The following is a 24763-nucleotide window of genomic DNA, read 5'->3' on the forward strand; positions in this document are numbered from 1 at the left end:
AAAAACAAATTACTTTTAAAAAATTGCAATATGTTTTTTAAAATTGTAAAATTAAAAAAAAAAAAAGCGTTTGCTTTTGTATATATATTTTCTGCCGATGAGTTTCTAGAAATTCCAGGTTATGCCACTGTTAGTTGCATCGATTATTATTAGCCCTATGGTGCAAGGAAGCCTGAAGCTTATGATGCACCAATTGTCTTACATCCAAGAACTTATCTAAGATTTCGTGAGCCTTAAAAGCATCCTCGATGAGCAAAATTAAGATAAAATAAATATGAATTATGATGTAAAAATCCCGGGGGGGGGGGAGCGAAGAATGTTCTCTGGAAAATTTATATTTTAATAAAATAATTCTGGAATAAAAAAGCGAACTGAGAATTGGGCGCTATTATATTAATGAAAATAATAATAAAGAAATAATATAATGAATTGTTTCATTTGTTGAGAAAGACTGTGCATTTGCTATGATAATGGTGGCTTATTCAAATCGAGAGAGGGTAGACACGCATGTCATGTATCAGCTTGCTAGATGCAATGCAGCCAGTCAAGACATCTGTATGCAGAAAACTTCCCTAATCGTCATGTGCCAAATAAGAAGAGTTTCCAGAGAATGCATGAACGCTTTGTGGAAACTAGTTCATTTAGAAAACAAGTTTCAGATGGTGGTAGACACGTGTTCTTCCAAATCAACACCAGAACTTAATTTGAAGAACGGATTCTCAATCACGTTGAAGAAAATGATGGTGACAGCCAGTGGCGCGTTATACCTTCATAAGGCACAAGTCAAAATGGAATTTGGGGGAGCCGCCATCTAAAGAAAAAAACTAAAGAATATTTTCAATTTCATTTTATTGTGACAACAAAACAAACAAATTATATGACATAAGAACTAAATAAAAAATTTTATCAAAATCGGTAAAACCATTTTTGAAAAAAAAAACGTAATTTTCAAATTAATCTTCAAGTAAAGTTCATTCAGCATGAATGTATGGACAGGAATAATTGGTGACAATTTAATCGGGCCTGGAAGAATAACAAGAGCATCCTACCGCGTTTTTTTTAATGAGTTGTTAGAAGTTACACTTAATGTCATTTGTTGCATGTGGTTGATGCACAATGGTACGCCGCCCCATTTTATCCGTGTCGCTAGAAACATTTTGGATGAGCGATCCTTAATAAATGTATAGGTATCAAGACCCCTATTGCCTAGCCTGCACGTTGTCCGGACCTGAATCCACTCGATTTTGACTTTTGGGGGCCACCTGAAAGCCATTATTTATTTTACACCAACTGATAACATCGAAATGCTTCTCCGTGTAGAACAAGGCTGTCAGCAAATCAGACAGATACCTGGAAATTTTGAGTGGATGAAGAGGTCGGTCTATGATGAGGCGTTTACAGGCTTGTATTCAGGAGCAAGATGGTCATTTTGAGCATTTCTTGTAAATGTAAGCAGATAATTGCAAGAACACAAAAATGGCCACAACTAAGGAAAAGGCGAAATCAGACCTATTACATGAACTTTTTTTTTTTATTGTTGTTATGTCCTAAATCCATTCCTGAAGAGGATCCCACATGTTATGAGCTTCAAAAATAGTATCGTCTCATATCGGCACACTTTCTTACTCAATTGAAGAGGCAGGAAAAAAATACATCAGCACAACTTATGAATAATACATCACTTTTTTTTTCTAACTGAATGTCTCCATAAATAAGATAACCGACCTTCACTTACACGAAGGTGCAGATTACCTCTCAGATTAGCGTCAATATACGAGGAAAATACTGCAAATGAACGGTCGTAACGCTATTTAGCAAGTCATTTCATCGATTATAAATGAAGCTTATCATCTCAAGAATGTTTTAATAGCTGCACCTAAGTAGACGATAATGTGCTATCCGAATAAAAATGCCTACAGTAGCACGTCCAACAAGGCCATTTAACAGAATTGCCCAACAGAAAAACTCAATAGCAATTTTAAGCATGGACTCCACTAATAGAGGTAAATAAGCTAAAGAACATCAGGTTTATTATTTAAACTATTCCACTGCCTATATGGAACAAAAGTATCTTCACTAAATTTTTTTTTTTTAAATCGTCTGCATCAATTAAAATACAAATTGTAGAGGGCTAGGGAAATAATTACTTTAAAAAGACATTAAATATAGAATTAAATATAGCAAAATACTGAAACTTCAAATAGTTTAATATGAAAATTAAATGCCAGAGCGCAGCTGACACTGAGATAAGACATATTAGGAGAAACTTAAGAGGAGAGGAAAAACAAGATGTTATCGGGGAAGTATAGAGATAAACTGTTACACTGGAACAGCAGACGATATCAATAAAGCTCTACAAAGTGCATTGCGAAAGACAAAAAACACTATTCTAGCAGTTAACACCGATGCGCAATAAGCAAGCTGAAACCATAAGAATTTCAATAATTATTAAAATTAATTTGTTTTTGGCTGACGCTCTATAAGCATTGTTCCCTGATATTCAAGTATGGATATTCAGCACTAATCAGCGTTGAATTTGTGCTTCACTGAGATTTATGGATTGTGGGGGAGTAAAGGCCAGCAGTACATTTTCCAAAATATAGATTATACTGAGAATACATTAACTCCCTCCTTTGGGAGATTTCATTCTGATTATAATCCCAAGGGATCTAAAATATTCTAAGTTGTATCTACTTCTTCAGCAGATGTGGTACTGGAAATTAAATTGTTGTCAAAATAATAGTCTGATGTTCTTCCCATCTAGGGCATGGATATTCAGAATCCACCGTCCAATGTTCTATATTGTACTCTTCTTGGATAAAGAGATTCTATATGGTCATAAGTAGAACTATTCTGGAAGTATTTAGAAACAACTCAACAGTTTGATTGCTTCAGTTAGCTAAACCTTCAGATGTTTTTTGACAAGATGGAAAACTTAACTGTGGCTGTTGTGCCAAAGATTACAACAGAGATTTTCCAGAGATATTTTCATTTTAATATCGAACAAGATATTGCCATAAAAGTTGCGAAAGACAGGTGTGTCGGTGTTCCAATTTAATTTAGTGAAGTCCACTAAGTGTGTTTGAATACCCAGCAATCTATGTGCAAGTTTGGAATCATGCAGAGGATGAATAATCAGCAAACATTAATCACCGTGAGCACTTCAACTTGCGTGGAGTGTAACTTGCCATTAATTTCTTAAAGAATTAGGTGTTATTTTCGTGGTACGTCTTGTACCATTCTTCACTGACTGTAAAAACAGCAGAACTGGTATTGTAGTGACTTCATTTACATAGAGTTGGCGCGCAGGTTGTAGTGCTCATCATTTCACCAATTTCCATTTCTTTTACCATACCACTAAAAGAATAGTTAAGAAACTAGTGTTTCCCAGATCTAGAAAGGGGATGTAAAAAGACGTGATGGGCAGCGCCATCTCGATAAGAATGGTATCCTTAATGTTGTAAAGTTTTAGGCGCATCAGCAATAATAGTCAGTAAATTGCGTGTGTTCGGTCGATTTGCTGTTTGCTGGAGGAAAAACCCGCGTTTTTCCTCCAGCAAACCTACCTTTGCTTGAGACCGACTAACTTTAGAAACAGATCTATAAAAAATTCCTTGCATCATTGACGGGATTCGAACCCAGATCTTTTCTTCTCAACTGTACTACACACGAGGGCAGTCTTACAGGTGGTAGATGACTTTCATCGACCGGTGAAATACCACCACTTTGCTTATTGGAGGCTTGAAGTGGTGAAACCCATGTTTAGTCTCTAGAGCAAAGTTTCCGGTATCCCCCCCCCATATTTCTCCTTCAACCCATGCACGGTACTAAGTACTATAGGTTTTGATACCTTTCGTGTTTGGGGTTTTCATAAAAAAAAAAAAAAAAAAGTCTCCTTAAGGGATTACAGCGTGGGTTTGTGAAGTAGTCTTGGCTGCCCAACCTGTTTAATTATTATGGAAACCTCTACACAGTTGAATGCAAGAAAAAATTTGACATTATTTACCTTGAGTTTCGTATAGCAATTGATATGGATCCTCGTGAAAGGCTATTATCTAACTGGAGAAAATTGGGATTAACGATAGGAGCTTCGTTGGATAAGGGGAGGAGAGATTAGTCATAAATGAATATCCTCAAGTTGGACCAGTGTAGCAAGTCGGGGATCGCTATTCGGGTTATTTTTTTGTCATCATCCCAAATGACGAGGGAAGTTCAGAGAAGTTGTCAAAATTTACTGATAATATAAAGATATGAAAGATGGTTAACTGAAAAAAGAAAGCCATTTTGCTTCAAGATTAAATCGGTTACACAAATGGCTTGAAAAATGACACTGAAGTTTAATAATATTTCTAAATATGGGTTTTGCACATAGAGAATAGAAATCCAGGAATTACTTATAGGCTAGGGGGTTAAAAGTTTAATGGTTCATAACGAAAGTGCTTTAATGGATTAGTCAGTCGTGATTTTTTATGCAGTACAAACAAACGGCTAAAAAGGCACGTGTGTCCTGTCTAAGTAGGGAGATGGATGCAATTGTTCTTTTATAAAACGATGGTAAGACTACAGTTAGAATATTGTCTTCAGGTCTGGAGGTCACACCTAAAGAAAAGCAGCTTTCAGATAGGATTCAAAGAATGGCAACCAGATTGGTGAACGATCCTAATCGATGTCCATATGAAAAATGGCTTAGAAGGCAAAGACTGCAAAGTTTGGAAACTAGACATCTCAGGAGAAACTTGATAGAGGTATACAAAGCTGTGGAGAGAATCAGTAAAATGATGAAGAAGGTATATTTTCTCTGGTAGAGGAGATAAACAGAAGACACATAAAATTCAGGAGTAACAGCAGGCAGAATTTCATGAAGTTTACCTTCCGGTAAGGTGTTATAGATCGTTAGAATAAATTGCCTGCTATATGAGGCGCCTCCGTAGCCAGGTGGGAAGGAGCAGCAGTGCGTAGCATACGCTTCTTGATTAGACCGGGGTTCGAGCCCGTCACCACCAAATACGGAGGATGCGGAAAGGTCAAGGAATGACCACCGCATATCCCGGAGCAATATGGCCTTAGTTGCTAATGCTCCTAAAAACCAAAAACAAACAAACAACAAGCCTGCTATATGATCGAGGCAGGAAGTTTGGTGAAATTCAAGCGAATTCAACGGCCACTTTTTTGGCAACGGGGAACGTATTTGTGATTGAGAATTTGAATTTTATTTATTTGTAGGCTGCATGTGCTTTCATGCATAATTTTGCCTTTATATTACTAATTAGTCTATATTCACTTTATGAAGGGAAAATAATACAGTAAAAGTTCAAGTAGTCCAGAATCTGGTTGTTCTGAAAATGTAACATGATTCCACCATTCAAAAGGAAAAAACAGCATATTATTGGTTTTTTCTCTTGAATACTAGTATGCAGGATGAAGGTTTCGCCTCAGTGCAATAAAAATTCTTAACTTCATGCAAACTTGAAAATGAACACACTTAACTTACAATACAAACGGTTTTATAATTTAAGGCACGTTTGCGCTCTACTATTAATTTATGGTATGGGGATTTCTTAGGTAATAGGATTAATAATTGATTAATATTTCTTAGTAATTGGATAATTAGACTTTGTCGATTTAAAAAAAATATTTCCAAGTGAGTAACGTCGTCTATCACTGTCGACAACTATTCGCGTGACTGCACTCTAGGCTATGTTAAGATGGTGGCCTGGAAACGACTGCATTCGTGAACAAACTCTCATGGCTGGCTGAATGAATAATAATCAGTCTGCTGCTGCTATTTGTGAACAAAATTAGAGATAGCTAATACTAGTTTCTCAGTCCAACAAGTAAAGCACTAGGCAGACATTGCGCATTTCGATTGGTACGTTTGTAAACAACATCGATACAGCAATCCTCATTCATTCATGATAGCGTTATACTGCAACTTCATGGAACTTTGTCCGTTGGAATGACATTCACACTCTGGTGGGTAAGAATTATGTAAACGAATTCAACACTACAAATAACTTTCCCTAGCTTTCAAAACAGGGTCAATAGCTCAATAATCTTGCTGTATAATGTCCGTCTCAGTAGTTTCTACTACTGATCATGACTGAAAACTGTTGTCAATCAAGCTATCATTACCGGCAGCTGCCACATCGAATTTGTTGTCCTACGCGATCGCCTTGATCACTGATATGGACGAACCGCCCCTATGTATATTATATGAAATGCAATAGCCCATATTTGCAAATTATTAGCTTTTTTTATATATTATAGACTCACAGTTCCCTTCTCAATTACGTATAACTGACTATTGAAAACTTCACGTTCCAGAAAATGACTTTCAAATGCATAAACTTAAACTTTAGTAAAACAAATGATTTCCATTAATCTTATAAAAAAATCGTAAAAGATGGCACATGTGATGCTATCAGTTACAATAATGTTTTTATTTACAAATTTAAATGGTTGATTTTCAGTGCTGCTAAAAACAGCTTAATTTTTAATATTTTAAAAATAAAAAACCATAATGTATACAGGATTAATGAAATTAGTGCAAGTGAATACTGTTATTTTCAGAATGCAAAAATGTGAAACTTTATACAATCTATGGATTTATTAAAAAGGAGTGCTGAAATTGAATTCCCATTTCATTGAAGAAGGGTGACATTACATTAGCTACAAAATTTCATTGGGAATGTTATCAGTCGATCACATAGCTTATGTTTTCCTTCCGTTCATTCACCGTTTTCGGATTCAGTGAAGACAACGTCTTTCTGATATTCCCAGATAAAAATCAGGTGGCGTGAGGTCTCTAGAATGAAGAGTATAAAGGCCTTCACTGATAAAAATTTTTGATCTCCAAAGAACCATTGAAAATAAGCAAGTCACAGCAGGCATATGTCCTGTCTCCTTGAAACCATGCTCCTTTGATTTTCTTCTCTGTAAGCTTCAATTATTTGATAAAGCCACCGTACGTAGCAGCCGATGTTAAAGTTTCTTCAAGATATAAAACGCGTGTCTGCATGATGACAGCCCAAATTAGAACTTGATCGGGCTTTATCGATTTAAAAAGATATTTCCAAGAGCGTAACGTCGTCTATCATTGTGGACAACTATTTTCGTGATTGCACTCTGGAATATGTTAAGATGATAGCCTGGAAGCGATTGCATTCATGCACCAACTCTCATGGCTGGCGAAATGAATAATCAACAGAGAACTTTCATGTAGTGGGCGGAGGGGAAACAATTTCTTTTTGCATTATGGAACTTGAAAGTCTTGAGACTGCTTTGATTGCACTGTTTTTCGCGAGAACTTTTGAGTGACGTAACCTCAGCAATTTTTCTTCAAACTGCTGAAGTTGAAGGTGTCCGATGTTAAAAGTAAATCGTCAAATAAAAGTGATATGATTTTGTTTAAATTTGACATTAAAGGTTAATCTTATTACCCTGAACTAGAAATGTGTTAGTTTTAACTTTTCAGAAAAAATAAACCACAACAAAACATGTAACATATAGTTCAGGACAGGGGTGTGTTGCCACGGTCTTGAGTGGGCCAGTTAACATACAGGGTGTTTCAAAAATGATGGTCAATAATTTAAAGGTGAAAAGTACAAACTAAAATAAGCAAAAAAGTCCCAGTGAACATCGGGCCGCCAATGAACCGTTTTTGATATAACGCACATTTTCTCAAAAAACGTCAGTATGAGACCATTCTAGGAGGGTAGTCTGTATTGCTGAGACCTTATACACGCTGGATATGGTAGGGGTACAGTAATTGGCGAAGTAAAATTCGCCACACACACTGGTATGACTCAGTACACGCTCTTGCAGGGCAACCCACCTTGTCGAAATTTGTTCTATTCTTTCTAACACCCTTTCCTCAACATCATGTGTTATGCTTCTGGGCCTATCTTCTCGCACTCCATGTGAGAAGCGCCCATGTTCTCTAAGGCGTTGATGTACCCTGATGAATGTGCGCCTGTTGGGTTGCCTTCGGCGGGGAAATGCTTCTTGGTACAAACGTGCAGCCTCGAGTGCACTGCCTTGGCTTTACCATACATGAAGTGCATGTCAGCACACTCTTCATTTCTGTAATCTCTTTCCATGTTGACTATCCTTTGACAAGTACTAGTATGGCTGCTACATCTCAGAGCATTGAGAGAGGGGAAAGGGAGAGAATGAGCATAACCTAACCTAAACAAACAAGTCAGTGATGGATCCCAACTCTGTACAGTTCACCTTGTCAGTGGTGGATCCCAACTAGAAATGTGCAATATCTCGAAAACGATTCACTTGACCCATGTTTACTAGGCTTTTTTTTTGCATATTGTAGTCTGTACAGTTCACCTTTAAATTATTGACCATCACTTTTGAAACACCCTGTATAGTGAATCATTTTTAATTAATTATGCAGCATATCGCTGAGTTGGAGCAATGGTTCTTAAAAACTTGTGATTCGTGGTACCCTGGAACTAAGATTGGAGCTGTTTTCTGCAAAACATTACTTACTGCTTGAAGGTCCTTTGCATAAATAAATTGGTCTCTCAGTTCGATATTCATCTTTGGCATGACCAACTGCCTTTCTCTTACATATGACGTTCGATACAGAGATATCAAAAATACTGAGCAGCTCCGAAATCCATCATATTTGATTCCAGGCTTTTTCAACAGTGTGGGAAAAGTTACAGGCTTCCAGTACAGTCAAGGAAACTATTCTTGTTTAAATTCAGTGCTCGAATTGGGACGGCAATGTACTAGTTTACTTCATTAATATGAACTTAATGCGTTGCAGTTATTAAACGTCCAAAAAAGTTTTCCCAAAATGATAAGATAGTCAATGCAGATTACATTTAGCACATTTGTAATCATAGCCTCCGAATTCAACGATAAACACCAATCTTCCGATTAAAAAGGAGCACAATGTTTACATGTCTTAGATAAACTCTTGACAATTGTTGTTGCTATATGGTTTTAAGTAGATCAGCATATTGCGTCGTACATACACTGAAAGGAGAGAATTCATGGGATACCTGGTTCCTGGGCAACGCGATGCTGTCACCCCTCTCGCTAGTGGATGAACCCACTACTTGGCAGGTATATAGGTACACTGCATTCACGTAGTATGGATAAACGTCGTGAGTTAACCGACTTTGAAATGGGGATGATAGTGGGTGCCTGATGCATCAGTCACTCTATCGCGGAGGTGGTACAGAAATTGCACTATCCCCGTTTACAGCATCAAGAGTGTATCGGGAATACGCCATTTTCGGAATAACATCTCATTCTGAACAGCACTGTGGGCAGAGAAAGATGATGGATGAATGTGGCCCTCGACACGTCTGTCTCGCATTGTTTAAGTCAATTGAAGGGCTACAGTGGAACAAATCACCGCCGACTTCAAAAAGGGAGGTGCCAGAAACGTTTCCACGAAAACCATCAGGAGATCATTAGCTGCAATGGGTTATGGGAGCCGCCGGACTATACGCCTCAACTGGGTGAAAGAACATCGGCACTGGACCTTGGATGATTGGAGACGGGTCTCCTGGTCTGATGAGTCCAGTTTCCAGTTATTTCGAGCGGACGGGAGGGTGCGTATCTGGCGGAAACTGCACAAAGCTATGCACCCTCCACGTCAACAAGGAACTGTTGAGGCAGGTGGGCGATCGGTAATGGTCTGGGGGGATGTTCAACTGGCACATGCTGGGACCTCTGTTATGTCTCAACGCATGTTGATTTTACTTTCATTTTCACTCCCCAACTAACAATTGATCTTAGAGCATTTAGGGAAATAGTTTTTATAGATAAAAGTCTGTTATTTCTAAATTTTCCATATCTAATATAGCGTTGAATAAATTTTTAGTTTCTTATTTCAGCAGACCTGATAGGTGTGCAGAATTCACCAATGCTCCTGAATCGGAAAAGTGATTAATATTTACAGTTTATTTCCTCACCTTTTAAAAACTTTTTTATGGGTGAATATCTAAGTTTGATAATGTAATAATTAAAAAAGAAAAGTGATCATTAGAGTTTTATGAAACTGAATAGTTTTTAAACTTTCAGATTCAAAAAGCATAGGAATGTCCATGAAAATATATTTTAAGAAGCTGTTTGATTGGATTAGAAATTAATATCAATTATGTTTAAAGGAAGTTACTTGTTCCTGTATTCTTGATTAGATTTATTCAAAACTATTTTTGCTGAACTACAAACAGATAGAATTACCCCATTTGAATATTTTTAAATTCAGCAGCATGGGCTAAAACCTTTGGGGTGAGGACTGCTTCAAAAATAGGAAGGGAAGTAGTTTTGTTTCCTTTATTTTTTGTCTCCCCTCCCCATGCAAAGAATTAAGTGCTATACAAGTGAAATAATTTTTTTGGAATTTTTAACATAAATTGCCCCAGGCAGCACTCTGGACTGGAGAGTGTCAACTCGATGGAATTAACTGAAGCTGACAGTTCTACAAAAGTATTAAGGGATATATATTTAGTTTCTCCTGGTTAAAGCCTGTTTTGTTACTACTAAGAATTGATTTTTAACTAAAAATTCAACAAAAAAGCAGTGTTTGCATTAATATGCTTGTGACAAAATTTGTCACAGGGGGGAAAGATGATTTACTCTCCTTGGTGGAAAATTTAGGGATTTGTAAATTTTACATAAATTTTACATAAATATTTACTCTACAAAAATTGCATCTCTGAACAGTCCAGGTTATGTATCCATCCTTGCAGACCATCTGCATCCTTCATGGTCATCGTGCACCCACAAGGCAATGGACTCTTCCAGCAGGACAATGCACCCCTCCCCACAGAGCCATGGTGACTATAACATGGTTGGAAGATTTTACCACCATGGATTAGCTTCCCTGTTCAACGGACACGAACCCTGTGGAACATCTTTTGGATGCTGTGGAAAGGTCTGTTCGAGCTTTGGATCCTCCACCCAGGAATGCGACGGAATTATGGACAGTGATGCAGCATGGATGGAAATACCTGCAAAACGCTTTTGTGAACTAGTGGACTCAATGCCTCGCTGTGTGACTGCCCTTATCTGGGCGAAAGTTGGGTATACCTATTACTAGGTAGGCATCCCATAATTTCTGTCCACTCAGTGTATACTGTAATATGTTTATAAACTGAGTGTGTTCTGAGAGCGATTTGCTGTTTGCTGGACGAAAAAACCTAATTTCCGGGAGGAAAAACCACGCTGTCCTCTCCTGACACCTACGTCGTAAAAACGGCCACATTACAGCTACGTCGTAAAAACGGCCCATAAAAATTCCTCGCGTCATTCGAACTCTGTATTTTCCACCCGGTGTGGGGTAAACGGAGATTATACCAACTGTGCTGCCCATAAGGGCAAACTCTTGACAAAATATCTTTAATCTTTTTGTAACCAAATGTTAGTTTTCCGATTGTTAATACTGTATTTTCCAGTTCGAGCATTATTCAGATTTTTTCCCTGGCATGGGTAACAAAAGTAGTTTTAGTACATGATTGATAACCGATCATCCACGGGTATCGAGAATGGACATGGGTCTCAGGGAAATAGTCTTATCATGCCATTCAGCGTTTCGTTGTAGGGTGCCAAGGAACTAATTTGGATCCCCCTCCCAATAATCGGCCTCGGGGAAGCTGATCCACGTGCCGATCACATAGAAATATGAATCACCAGATTTTCCATTTCTGAATGTCACCATGCGAAAGCAACTTTGTGTGCAGACATTCAAATATCGTGTAAATCTAAGCGAGTTAATTTTTGACAGTTCATTTTTTTTATTATTATTTTTTTTTACGAGGTTCCTAACTGAAGATCATGTTTGACATTTGTCATACCGACTGATTTACGCAGCGGGGCTTGCTGATTATCATAAAATAAATTAATGGTTTAAATCATTACAACCGGCCACTATTAGTTTTACTGCTGTCCACTGGAAGATACCAGGAAAAAATAAAAGAAAACAAGGCTTAGTTAATTTTGTTTTTGTTGTAGGCGCATCGTCTTATACTTGTATATGATGTTTATGGAGTAGTGCCATTGCTGTGTCAATACATATAATATGACCATAATGTAATATTTGTTAGCATTTATGTATTAGTATATGGAAGATTAGTCATAAAAAAGGAAAGATGGCACGAAAAAACGATAATATCCTTTTTTTTGTGCGATTCTTGGGGGATGACACTTGACGAGACGCCAGAATTGTTCGATATGTGACAATATGCAGACTTCTCCATTTTAAAGGGTTTTTTTTTTTTTTTTTTCTTTGATAAATTTAAAATCGTTCACCTGCAAAAATATTACTCTCTTCCACTTTCATTTATTTTAGTGCGCATTCCAACGAACATTTTATCGAAATGCCCTGTGATGGGTCATTAGTAAACTACCCACGCTCCTCTTTCCCTGTTATCTCTTGATGGGTTTTCACTTGATAATTATTGGACACCTGCTGAATTTCAGAGGGGTGAACGGCAATTCAGTGGTCAATTTTAGGGTACCTGTTCACCCGAGACTTAAAGGGATTAACGTTCCGCAATTCAGTGGCGCCCGTAAAACCTAACCCATCACATACCGAGAAGTTGCACTGGTCAGTGCTTCCTATGTGTTCATAGCCTGTGAGAAATTTAAGATGCGTGTTGCTGCTGCTGGTTCCAGGTAAGCATGCCACCTGCGTTCTACGTGTAAGCACCCTAAGGCCGTATTGCTCCGTGTACATTGTCTGTAAATTGCGCGCATTCTGAGGCGATTTTCTGTTTGCTAGACGAAAAACTCCAGTTTCCGAGAGAAAAAATCATGCTATCCTCGCCTGAGACCGATTAACGCAGCCACGTTGTAAAAAAAAGGCACATAAAAATTCCTCTCATCATCAGCGGGTCTCGAACTGATGTCTTTTATACCCGGATGTGGGTAGGACGGTGATCCTACCAACTGTGCTACCCACGAGGGTATTGCTGATGTAGCTACGTTAGTCTGCGCGTGGTATCGTCACAATCCTCCCCACACCGGGTGGAAAAGGCCCGGGTTCGAATCCCGTCGATGAAGCCAGAAACTTGAGTGGGCTTTTTTCACTCCGTGGCTGAGTTAGTCGGTCTCAGGCGTAGATATCAAGGTTCCCCCTCCCAAAAAATTGGGGTTTTTTCGTCCAGCAAACAGGCAAATCGACCAGAGAACACGCGCCATTTACGGACAAATTAAATACATGGGTAGATGTAATCATTCCCCCTCCCAAAAAATTGGGGTTTCTTCGTCCAGCAAACAGGCAAATCGACCAGAGAACACGCGCCATTTACGGACAAATTAAATACATGGGTAGATGTAATCATTTACGGAGGACCCTAATATCATAATTTGGTCCCCCCCCCCTACACCGGGTGGAAAAGGCCTAGCTTCGAATCCCGTCGATGAGTGAGGAACTTTAATGGGCTTTTTTCACTCCGTGGCTGAATTAGTCGGTCTCAGGCGTAGATAGCAAGGTTTTTTACCCCCAGAAACTGTTTTTTTTCCGTCCAGCAAAACAGGCAAATCGACCAGAGAACAGACGCAATTTACAGACAAAATACATAAACGACTATATGTAATCAGTTAAGGGTGACCCTAATATAACATTTTTTTTTTTTTTTTGTAGTTCCGTTAATTACTGCTTACTTGAGTTTAGTAGCCGTTTTATAGTTAATAAAACCGCTACTAATTTAATTATATTAATTACAGTAGAGGGTCGAAAATCAGAAGGAGTCAGCATTTATTTTTTTATGTTGGTGCCTTAAATAATTACAGTAAGCGTCGGTTTGTATTGTGATCACGTTTGAGAATAGAATTTTGATTCTATTAAACGGAAATTCCAATAAACGAAAATTGGAGTAATATTATCCGATATGAAGCACGAATTTACACTTTTATTACCTTACCAATTAAAAATTAAATGATACCTGAAAATACAAAGTAAATGATGAATGGAGAAACGATCAACAAACTGAATGCTGTCCAACTCAACTACTCTTGCTGAAAGGAGTGAGAGATCTAGCAATAACGAAACAAAGTTCGAAAATGGTGCAGCAAAAAATAAATAATTATTTTCGTTAAAGACGTATACACGTGTTATTGTGTAATAAGTTCGAAAATCCGAACTACCCCCGTCCCAATTAGTTCGGATTATCGACGCTCCACTATATTTCAATTAATACAGGAAATTTTCAAAAATTAAAATTCTCAAAGCAGCAGCGATATCTATTATTTAAAAAACAAATCTGCTGCTTTCATTAGCAGCAGATTATTTTGTGGCGTAGTGTCACGTTTGGTGTGTGGAGGGGGGGGGAAATAACTTCTGTGACATGAGCAGGAAGGATTTCCTGCGCATGTCATAGAAGTTATGGAAGGAAAAAAAATTAATTTACTTATTTAAATACAATTCATTACGAATGTATAATTGAATTTAATAAATCGTAATAATTTGTTTGTGGAAAATAATTATTCATTTTGAAGTTTGTTACATAATGAAAAATCATACTTTCAGTATTAACAACAGTAAAAAAATAATAATAATAAATAATAAAAATATCATTAAATATAACACTTAAAATGATCTTACCTTTAAACCTAAGTAATGCAACATTTCTGCTTGTTCTTTTTCTCGAGGACCAATATGCCTGGTGCTGAAATCGTCCAAAGTTGGAAGCAACCTGCTAAGTGCAGAATCGGAAGACAATTTTCTAAAAACATCGCAATTTGTGTGCGACTTTGAAGACTTTAAACTAAATATTGGTCTTGTTCCAACATATTTCACTGCCTGTAAATGTTTTGCCCTTGTCTGGAGGCAGTTCTTTTCTAAGATTTTACTGAAAGTGCAACAGCATCCACTTGTGATTTTTTGCATTTTCTAAATCAGTAAGGAGGTAGTTCACAAAAGTATTGAGTGACGAATTCAACACGACAAGAACTAAAAAGTTACACTAACTTCTAATTAACTTTCCAGTAAAACAACTCCTGCTGGACAGAATCACTGAAACCTTCCGTTACATCGGTTCGGAAAACCTGCAACCGATAGATACCCTTTGACGATGCTATTCCGTAAACCACGTGAAAGAAAGGACGAGTTTGCCGGTTTAAACTTCTTGCTCTTTGAGTAGTGACGTCACACCACGATACCAAGTTACGCAATATGAATTAGTTGTTATCTTAGCAACGCGTGGTGTTGATTACTAAGGTTACGATTAATTCATGGTGACAAAACATCTAACCATGAACAAAAAAAAAAAAAAAAAAAAATTTGATTTTAAAAGCATAGTCACCTAGTGGGAAAATTATTTCCATTGTAATCGAAAAGTTTAGAAAAAGGAAATGATCTTTCACAAGATGTGTAACGCAAATAGGGTGCAGATAAAATGTTAGGAGACGTTACGGTGTGAGGGAAGGGGGTTCGCACAAATATTCTGCAATAGATTTTTCATTAAAAAAAAAGAAAAACTGTGCCTTGAATTGGAGTGGTATTCGACCGATGGGGTCGAAATGCTCCGTGTTTAGTGTCTAATTGTAAATTATAATCTTAGCATATTCTATGTGAGTAGTACCTACACGATCTTAATGATACTAGCTACAAGAAGATGCTTTTGTTTCATCTGTGCCTTTATCAGGTAATTAATATGTTTAATTAATAGTAAAGATACAGTGCCACAAAGTCACCTAATCTCGTTTCAAGGCTATCGACTAGCCTTTGTTGAAAGTGCCCTTTGACAATATAGCCTAAGGAAACGGAATCAGAGTTCAGTCATCCCCAGGGAGTAAAATCTTAATCCTTTACTTCTTACAGCTAATTAGTTGAAAGTAACAGAAAACCACTTCCTTCTCATAACGCATATTTGATGATAATTTAATGAAAATGCAAAATACAAGTGATGGAATGAATCAGCACAATGTTGCTGGATGTTACGTCCCACAACAACACGCTAATCCAGGTTACAGCTACTCTCAAGGAGTGCAGTGCAGCCAATGGCACCAGTAGTAAAAAATCAAGCCAGCAATGTTGCCAATTTAGCGAAATTGCTTCAGATTTGGCGGATTAAAATATGTAATAGCGGATAGAGGATTTTTTAGCGGAAAGAGTATAAATGTAAAAATTTCAATTATGTTTAGCATTTTATATATTTTGACAATGTAACATTTGAATTAAGAAATATTTATTTAATAATATTTCATATAAATATTTCATAATTGATATACATCGTAACATAGCAGGGATATCTTATTTCATAGTTTTTATTTTATAAAGCGAAGAATCGGTTTTATATTATTCAGGGATTCCCCTGAGGGGAACCCCAACCATTTCAATACTGAGTTACACTCGCGTTGGGTCATAGCTTCAAACTGTTGAATCAAATCGAATTTGTGTTCCTATTAGTCGTCCTCTATTATATTTTCTTTTGAAAAATGCTGGTTCATCAATTTCAACTTCGATAGGTATTCCATTTTCTGAAATCTCCCCTTGTTAACTATCTGAATCAATTATTGATATCATGCAGATCTCTCTCAGATCTTTGCATTTTTCAATAACAGTGTTTTTTTTTGATATTTAAATCAAGAGCAATGCGATCTTGAGACCAGAAGTAGAGAAATAATAAATTTTGAGATAACAATAATCTACTATCATCAAAAAATGATTTATGTCTAATACTCTTTGTTTTACGGCAAGGTTTCTTACAACCCCATCTAAAAATATCAGTTTTACATTTACTTTTTGTAAGCCTCATTTCAAGATTGCAAACTTCAAAAAATTTTGCAAAATGTGATTTTTTGCCAATCAAGAAATCAAGTGATCAGTATTGTCACTGCATAAATTTATCAACTCCGTTAAACGGTAGTTGTTATTTTTGACTTCTTCCTCAGAATAAACTGCATTTGATATGCAATTTGGAAGTTTTTGTATGGACATAATGTAGGGGTCTTAAAAATTTTTATGGCACCCATTAATAGGATTTAACCCAAATGAAAATTTAAAAAGTTGGCAGGTTAAGTGTTAAAAATAGCGGATTTTGAGCATGCGGCTAGCGGGAAGTATTATTAACAGTTGGCAACACTGATTATACCAGCAACCATCATTAAGCCTGGCCAACTCAAATCGTTCTTCGGGCCATCTCGACGAACTACAATTTCCCGCGGGCCACACATAAAATAAAACAATCTTTTAAAATTAAAAAATCAAATGGCATAAAAATGTATTTTATTCATTCATTTTTATTATATATCTACATCAATGAGATATTTGCTTTCTTTGCAATCACTCAATTTTTTTTCTAAAATCTACTTAAATATTGGTAGTTGCACATCTCAATTGATTTTCCAGATTTTCATGTTATTGAAGCTCGAGACTTACTTTAAATAGATTTAATTTTAAAAAAAAGTTTCAAAACTTATGTGGTCCGAAGGTGCTCACAGTTTTTTTGTGCAAAAAATATTAAATTGGGATACGTCTCCAATGTCACATACGTGTTGTTAAAGTCAATTTTTGATGTCGCGGAGTGAATGTGTTTTAATTGTTGCACTGTAAATCAATTATTCCATTTGCAGAGTTTCCAATTCGAAGAAGGGAAGGAGTGGTGGTAGTAGTAGTAGTAGTAGTAGTAGTAGTAGTAGTAGTAGTGGCACTTGATGCAAGAAAGCAAGTGTAGGAGCTTATGCAGCATCAGCCAAAAAAAAAAAAAAAAAAAAAATCACACCATACCCTCCAATTGCCTGTCCAGTTCCTCCTTAAATTTATTTAACCTATCAACTTCCACAACGACAGATGGAAGTTTGTTCCAGCAATTAACCACCCGCTGGCTAAAGGCAAATTTCCGCACATCTATTCTACATCTATCCTTTCTTAATTTGAACTTATGTCCCCGTAGGTTCGTATTCTGAACAAGTGGGAGGATCCCATCAGAATTCAGCGTGCTCAACCCATTCAAGGCCTTATAGACCTCAATCAGATCACCGCGCAGGTGCCTAGTCTCCAGCCACTGCAATTTGCAGAACTTAAGCCTCTCTTGGTAAGAGGATCCCTTCATTCCCCTCACCAATCGTGTTGCTCTTCTCTGTACACGCTCAAGCAAATCTACATCCTTCCTAAAATGAGGCCTCCAGACCTTTACGCAGTACTCAAGGCGTGGCCTGACCATTGCCTTATACAGAGGGACAATCACCTCCTTTTCCCTGCTAGCAAAATTCCTATATATCATTGACAAAACCCCATGACCTGCCCTAGCAGCCTGTCTACATTGCTCAGAAAACTTCATATCTGACTGCACAATTACTCCCAGGTCTTTTTCATTTTCTACCACCTTAAGTGTAGTACCACACAGTTGGTACGTTTCTCTGGGGTTACTTCTACCCATATGCAGTACTTTGCATTTGTCAAGGTTAAACTTAAGTTGCCACTTCTTAGCCCATCTGCCCAAATTATCTAGATCCTGTTGCAGTAGCACACTGCCATTACTGTCATTAACAACCCTGCCAACCTTAGTATCATCTGCAAACTTCGACATTAAGCCTGATATACCTTCATCAATATCATTGATAAATATACAAAACAACAGTGGACCCAACACCGAACCCTGTGGGACTCCACTAATAACATTAGTCCACGAAGAGCAGCACCCATTGATTACCACCCTCTGTCTTCTCCCACTTAACCATCCTTTTATCCATTGTAGCAACTTACCCTTAATACCATTCTGCTCCAATTTGTACAGTAGTCTTCCATGCGCAACAGTGTCAAAAGCTTTCCTGAAATCCAAGTATATGATATCAAAATTATTTTTTGCATCCAGTTCCTTTGTGACCACATCATAATAACCAATCAAATTTGTCAGACAAGACTTTCCCTTAACAAACCCATGCTGTGTCTGAATTATTGCTGCAGTCTTGTCTAGATGATCCTGCAATGCATCTTTAACCAGTGACTCCATTATTTTACCCGGAACAGAAGTTAAACTAACTGGTCTGTAATTATTCGTGTCACCCTTCGAACCTCCTTTGTGAATTGGGGATACATTTGCACATCTCCAGTCCGTGGGAACCTCCCCTGAATCCAAGGATGCTCTCATAATTATGGCTAAGGGTTTGCTTAGTTGCTTTGCCGCCTCCTTTAATATAACTGGATAGATCCCATCCGCCCCAGGTGCCTTTCTTATGTTTAACTTCAACAATTTCTCCTCCACTTTGCTCTCAGTTATTACAAAATCATTAAGCACACTGCTACAATTTGATAACCTTCTTCCATTTTCAAACTGTAATGATTCCTCACGTGTGAATGTAGATGCAAAATACTCATTCAGTTTGTTTGCTATCTGAGCAGGATCATCAACAGTCGAACCATCGATGTCAAGTGGACCAATCATATTCAGCCCCTTCCTTTTAGAGTTTATATAAGTAAAGAAATCCTTGCTGTTTTTCTTAGCATCTTTTGCCAAAGATTTCTCGTAATCCGCCTTTGCCTGCCGAACCTCCTTTGTGACCTGATTACAGACTAGCTTATATCTGCTACAGGCTTCTGCGTCGCCTGATAATTTATATGCATCCCATGCATTTTTCTTCTCTGTCACGAGTCTCATTAGTTCATTTGATAACCATTAGGCCTAAACCTTGAACAATATTTCTTCATCGGTATGAAAAGTCTAGTAGCTTCCACGATTAATTCCTTGAATGCTTCCCACTTAGAATTTACTGTTTGTAACATCGTCAGTCGATCCCACTGTACAGAATTTAAAAACTGTCTGAGACCACTGTACTCCCCTTTACGGAAGCAAAAACCCTTTCCTTTACCCCTAACGGTAGTTACCTCTTTGAGTAAATCCCACTTCAGCACACTGTGATCACTGCCACCTAGTGGTTCCTTTATCTGCAAATTCTTAATACACGAATGATCACTGCTGATAACCAGATCAAGAGTATTACTTTCTCTGGTTGCCTCTCGAACATGCTGCTGCAGAAAACAATCATCCAATAAATCCACAAAAGTCTGACTAGTGTGTGAGTGACCAACCCACAAGTTCCAGTCAATATCTGGGAAGTTAAAATCCCCCATTATAAGACATTCTGATTTACTGGCCCACTCTATTTCTCTGTACAATTGTTCATTGTACTCATTCGAGTCATTAGGCCTATAACACACTCCTACTCTTATCTTTGCTTTTGCAGTGCTTATGTCACACCAAACTGACTCAACAGTGCACTGTCCATCTATATCAACTGGATGCACTTCTTTTGATTTTATGTTTTTCTTAATTAACAGCATAACACCTCCTCCCTTTCTGTCCTGTCTATCCTTTCTGTACACATTGTACTCCCCAAATTCCAGTTCTGCATTCCTTATATCTTTGTGACACCACGTCTCTGCTATCCCAACAATATCCGCCTTTGATGTCTTGACCAACACTTCGAATTCATCAAATTTATTTACTATACTTCTAGCATTGGTATACATGCAAGCATACATGCTCCTATGCCTATTCCTTGTTACCCTAACACATCCCATATACCCAACTATTCCAGGATGACTGCCATCCGTCCCTGAAACCCCCAACACCCCTCGCTCCAGGTCGCTTCTTATTCTAATAGAAGTTGTGCAACAATCACCTTCACCTCTGCCTGCGGTTACTGTTAAACTATTAGTCTTTGTATCCCCCCAAGCTAGCAGTTTTCCGACCCACCTAACACTGCCTCGATAGCATCAGCAAATATTCTTGCACCCTTTCTATTTAAGTGTATCCCATCCCTGTAGAAGCAATCTCTCCTGGTGATTCGAGGAAATACAGCTGGTCTAGTATTATATTTCTCGTGCCTAGTGCAGCTAGTGAATGATTTCCCACTGATGTAGTCAATAGTATAAAAGTCATCTGGCGGGCCGCATGTGTCCCATGGGCCGGCCAGGCCTGCTTTATATAATCAGCTGAATAACTTTGATCTAAACCAACAACAAGCTATAAGTAACCAAACTTAAGCGCTTTCACAACCAACTATGTGTACAATATCAAAGACTAGCAACAGTGTGTCAACCCCAATTATTCTACACAACAGGAATGAATGGAAGATACCTTCATTAAGCGAAAACAAATAGAAATAGCCTCGGATCTGATTCAAGAAATGTCAAAGCAAAACAGTACTTGCTTTTGTTTTATAAACAAAACATTTGTTGCTCGTTACAACAGTAACGAGCAACAAATTCGATATACTAGCTCGAGACATGGAAGAAGACAATGAAGAAGATGATGAAACACAAACAAGAAAAACTCCTGCCGTACCAGCCATCCATATAGAAATTGAGGATATAAAACCATTACTGCATTGGCAAAACTAAAATCAATTGTTCCTGAAGAATATGTGTACAAAATAGAAACCACAAAAAAGATCAGAATTATGCCAAAAGCTACCGCAGTCTACTGCTCACCAAGCTATATTAGTAAAAATGAATTAGTATTAGTATTAGTATTAGTATTAGTAACGGCCGCATGGTGCAAGAAAGCCTATGGCTTATGCTGCACCAGCCAAAAAAAAAAAAAAAAAAAAAATCCGAACAAAACAATGATAAAAACAAAAAAAAAAAAAATAAATAACTAAATAATAAATAAAAAAAAAATAGAATAAAAAATAAATAAAAAGGAAATTAAACCTATCATCCTATGTGCTTCCCTTACCCGAAAGTACTATCCAGATGCCCTTTGAATTTCCCCAAACTGTCGGCCTCTACCACCCATGAAGGCAACTTATTCCAGTAATTTATAACTCGCTGGCTAAAATAGAACTTCCTGCAATCCAATCTAAACATTTCCCCCCGTAACTTGAATTTATGTCCCCTAGTTCTAGCATCATTTATAATCTTGAAAATTTTGTCCTCATTCATTTTACTGATGCCTCTCAGAGCCTTAAACACCTCAATCAAATCTCCTCTAAGGTGTCTAGTTTCCAAACTCTGCAACCCACATATTCGAAGTCTTTCTTCATAAGGACGCCATTTAGCCGATCTCACCAGGCGAGTTACCCTTCTTTGCACCCTTTCAAGAAGCTCGATGTCTTTCTTCAGGTGCGGTCTCCATACTTGAACACAGTATTCCAAGTGTGGTCTAACATAAGCCTTATATAACCCTTTCCAAGCTTTTGGGGATAGATTTATCGCAGGAGGGGATTACAATGACAAGCATTTACAACAGGGTTCAGGAATAAACGCTAATAGCCAAAGCACTAGAAAATATATGCACTAGGGTTGTACTGTGAGATGTACACTACTCAACAGTAGCTTGCATCAAAGCTGATATAAAAAACACAACTATCAGGGTGTGAGGATCTGCAATATAAAACACAGAGTATCCAAATTGCCTCTATGTTTCACATCGATCTAATCCTAAAGCAAATAATAAAGATATATACAATATCGAATACATCCTTAATGCCAAAGTAAAATTCGAACCACCACATAAAAAAAGAGAACTAGTGCAGTGTAAAAGATGCCAACAATATGGACACACCAAAGCATACTGCCAAAGCCCATTTCGTTGCGTAAAATGCACAAAAACCATATGACAATCAGCTGTCCAAAAACTGATAGACAAACTCCAGCTAAATGCGCTTTTTGTAGAGGAGCACATCCAGCCAACTTTAAAGGATGTACAGTTTACAAGGAGATCCAGGCAAGATTTCCACCGAACAGGGTGAAACAACTGTCAACAACCCAACCAGCAACAACGACAGGCAATACAGAGCAAGACAACAACCTCAAGTCAGACCAGAATTATCCTATGCTCAAGTAACGAAAGAAAGATCCCAGCAAATACAAGAACAGAATAACCACAGAACAAGCTTTAATTAGACAAGCGGAAAATCAGGCAAGGTTGACAGAAGGTATAAGGAGGATGCTCACCCTATTGAATTTTAAAGCAAAACTTAAATAATGATTAAATCATTAAAAATTGCTCTTTGGAATGCCAATGGCCCGGATGGACATAACTAGAAGTGAAAAACATTTATTTTTGAACATAACTGAGATATCATGTTGATTACAAAAACACACTTTACAAACAAAAGTCATTTTAAAATGATGAACTATAGCTACTACGACACAAAACATCCTGAAGGAACAGTTCGGGGAGATACAGCAATAATTGTTAAAAACTCCATAAAGCACCACGAGCTAATCAAGTAAAAAACGAATTCTACACAAGCAACGAGTATTGCAATCGAAGTCTAGAAAGGTCCTAACAGTTTCCTCAGTACACTGCTCACCAAGTTATAATATTAGTAAAAATGAATTCATAACCCTATTCCAAGCTTTTGGGAATAGATTTATCGCAGGAGGGGATTACAATGACAAGCATTTACAATAGGGTTCAAGAATAACACCAACAGGACGAACGCTATAAAGAGTAATGCAAGAAAATCATTACGAACATTTATCTACTGAAGAACCAACGTACTAGACGACAGATAGGAGAAAAGTTCTCGATATATTAGCCATCTTCATAACTGTAGAAAACTTAACAACAATAATACAAGCTGCTGCCTGGGAAGCTGCACCAGAAATAAAAACACACAGAGAAAAACAGAATTTGCCAACCATCAAAAAACAAATAGCAGAAAAACGAAGGTTAAGACGAGTCCGGCAACTGAGCAGAAGCCCTGAAGACAAAAGAAATTTAAAAAGAATGCTATATGCAATAAAAAATTAGTCAATTCAGGAACATCTGGAACAGATAACCGCAACTGAAGCTACTGACTATGCTTTGTGGAAAGCCAAAAAAAAAAAGAAAAAAAAAAAAAAGGATAAAACAGCCAACACAACTAGTTCCACATATCAAAAACACTTAACAATGACTGGGCAAAAAATGACTCAAAAAAAAAAAAAAAAAAAAAAAAGCCAACACTTTTTTTGAACGCCTGGCGAAAGTTTTCCAACCATATCCAGCTGAATCTACAGTAGACGAGGAAGAAGAAATTCATCCATATCTTGCAGCTTCTTATCAGTTGTCTCTACCTGTAAGAGCCTTCTCGCCAGCTGAAGTAAGGAGTATCATACAAAGAGAATTGAATTCTAAAAAAGCTTCGAGGTACGATAACCCCTGGCTTGTAGCCGTGAAGGGTATTGTGTACGGCATGTGCGTTTTGTTTGCAATAAAGAGTTCTTCTTCTTCTTGATTACTGGTACTTTGATTACTTAGGGAACTACCTCTAAAAGGACTAATGCTTCTAACGCACATATACAATGCCATAATATGCGTGGGTTACTTCCCAGCAGCAAGGAAAGTTGCCCAAATAATAATGATGCTAAAACCTGGGAAGCTCTCCAACAGAGTAACATCATACCGGCCCATCAGTCTACTACCAATATCATCAAAAAATAATGGAAAAGCTAATATTAAAACGGCTGAAACTGATCCTAGAAGAAGAAAACTTAACTCCACCACATCGATTCGGATTTAGACAGCAACATGCTACTTAAATTGAAATTATTATATTAGGGTCACCCGTAAAGGTACTACCTCACCACTTATATATACAGGGTGTCACAAAAGTCGCTGCGTATTTTGGCAAAATCCAGTGAATTTGAGACAATGACTTAATAGCAAACTTACAAGTTTATTTTTATACGATATCCAAGTTCGAAACACAAAAAAAAAATTATTACATACGAAGGTCAAAATTTTAATTTTTTCTTTACATGTGCTCCATCAGTGTCCTTGCAAATTTCAAATCTCTCAGCCGCGTTGCTGAACACATTTGCAAGCATTTCAAGAGTAATATGATAGGTAAA

The 24763-nt window shown here is 37.5% G+C and overlaps 1 protein-coding gene across 1 annotated transcript in view; it reads right to left on the reverse strand.

Moving 5' to 3' along the window:
• LOC150086180 (glycine dehydrogenase (decarboxylating), mitochondrial) overlaps positions 1-14863 on the reverse strand; it is a 115730-nt gene extending 100867 nt beyond the window's left edge. Inside the window, exon 1 of the mRNA XM_090374820.1 lies at positions 14579-14863. Coding sequence (XP_090230946.1) covers positions 14579-14863 — 285 coding nt within the window. The remainder of the gene's footprint in view (positions 1-14578) is intronic.
• Positions 14864-24763: the final 9900 nt, after the last annotated feature.

The sequence above is a fragment of the Mastigoproctus giganteus genome, chromosome 5, assembly GCF_048544385.1.
Source record: "Mastigoproctus giganteus isolate SK-2022 chromosome 5, ASM4854438v1, whole genome shotgun sequence".
NCBI classification, from domain to species: domain Eukaryota; kingdom Metazoa; phylum Arthropoda; class Arachnida; order Uropygi; family Thelyphonidae; genus Mastigoproctus; species Mastigoproctus giganteus.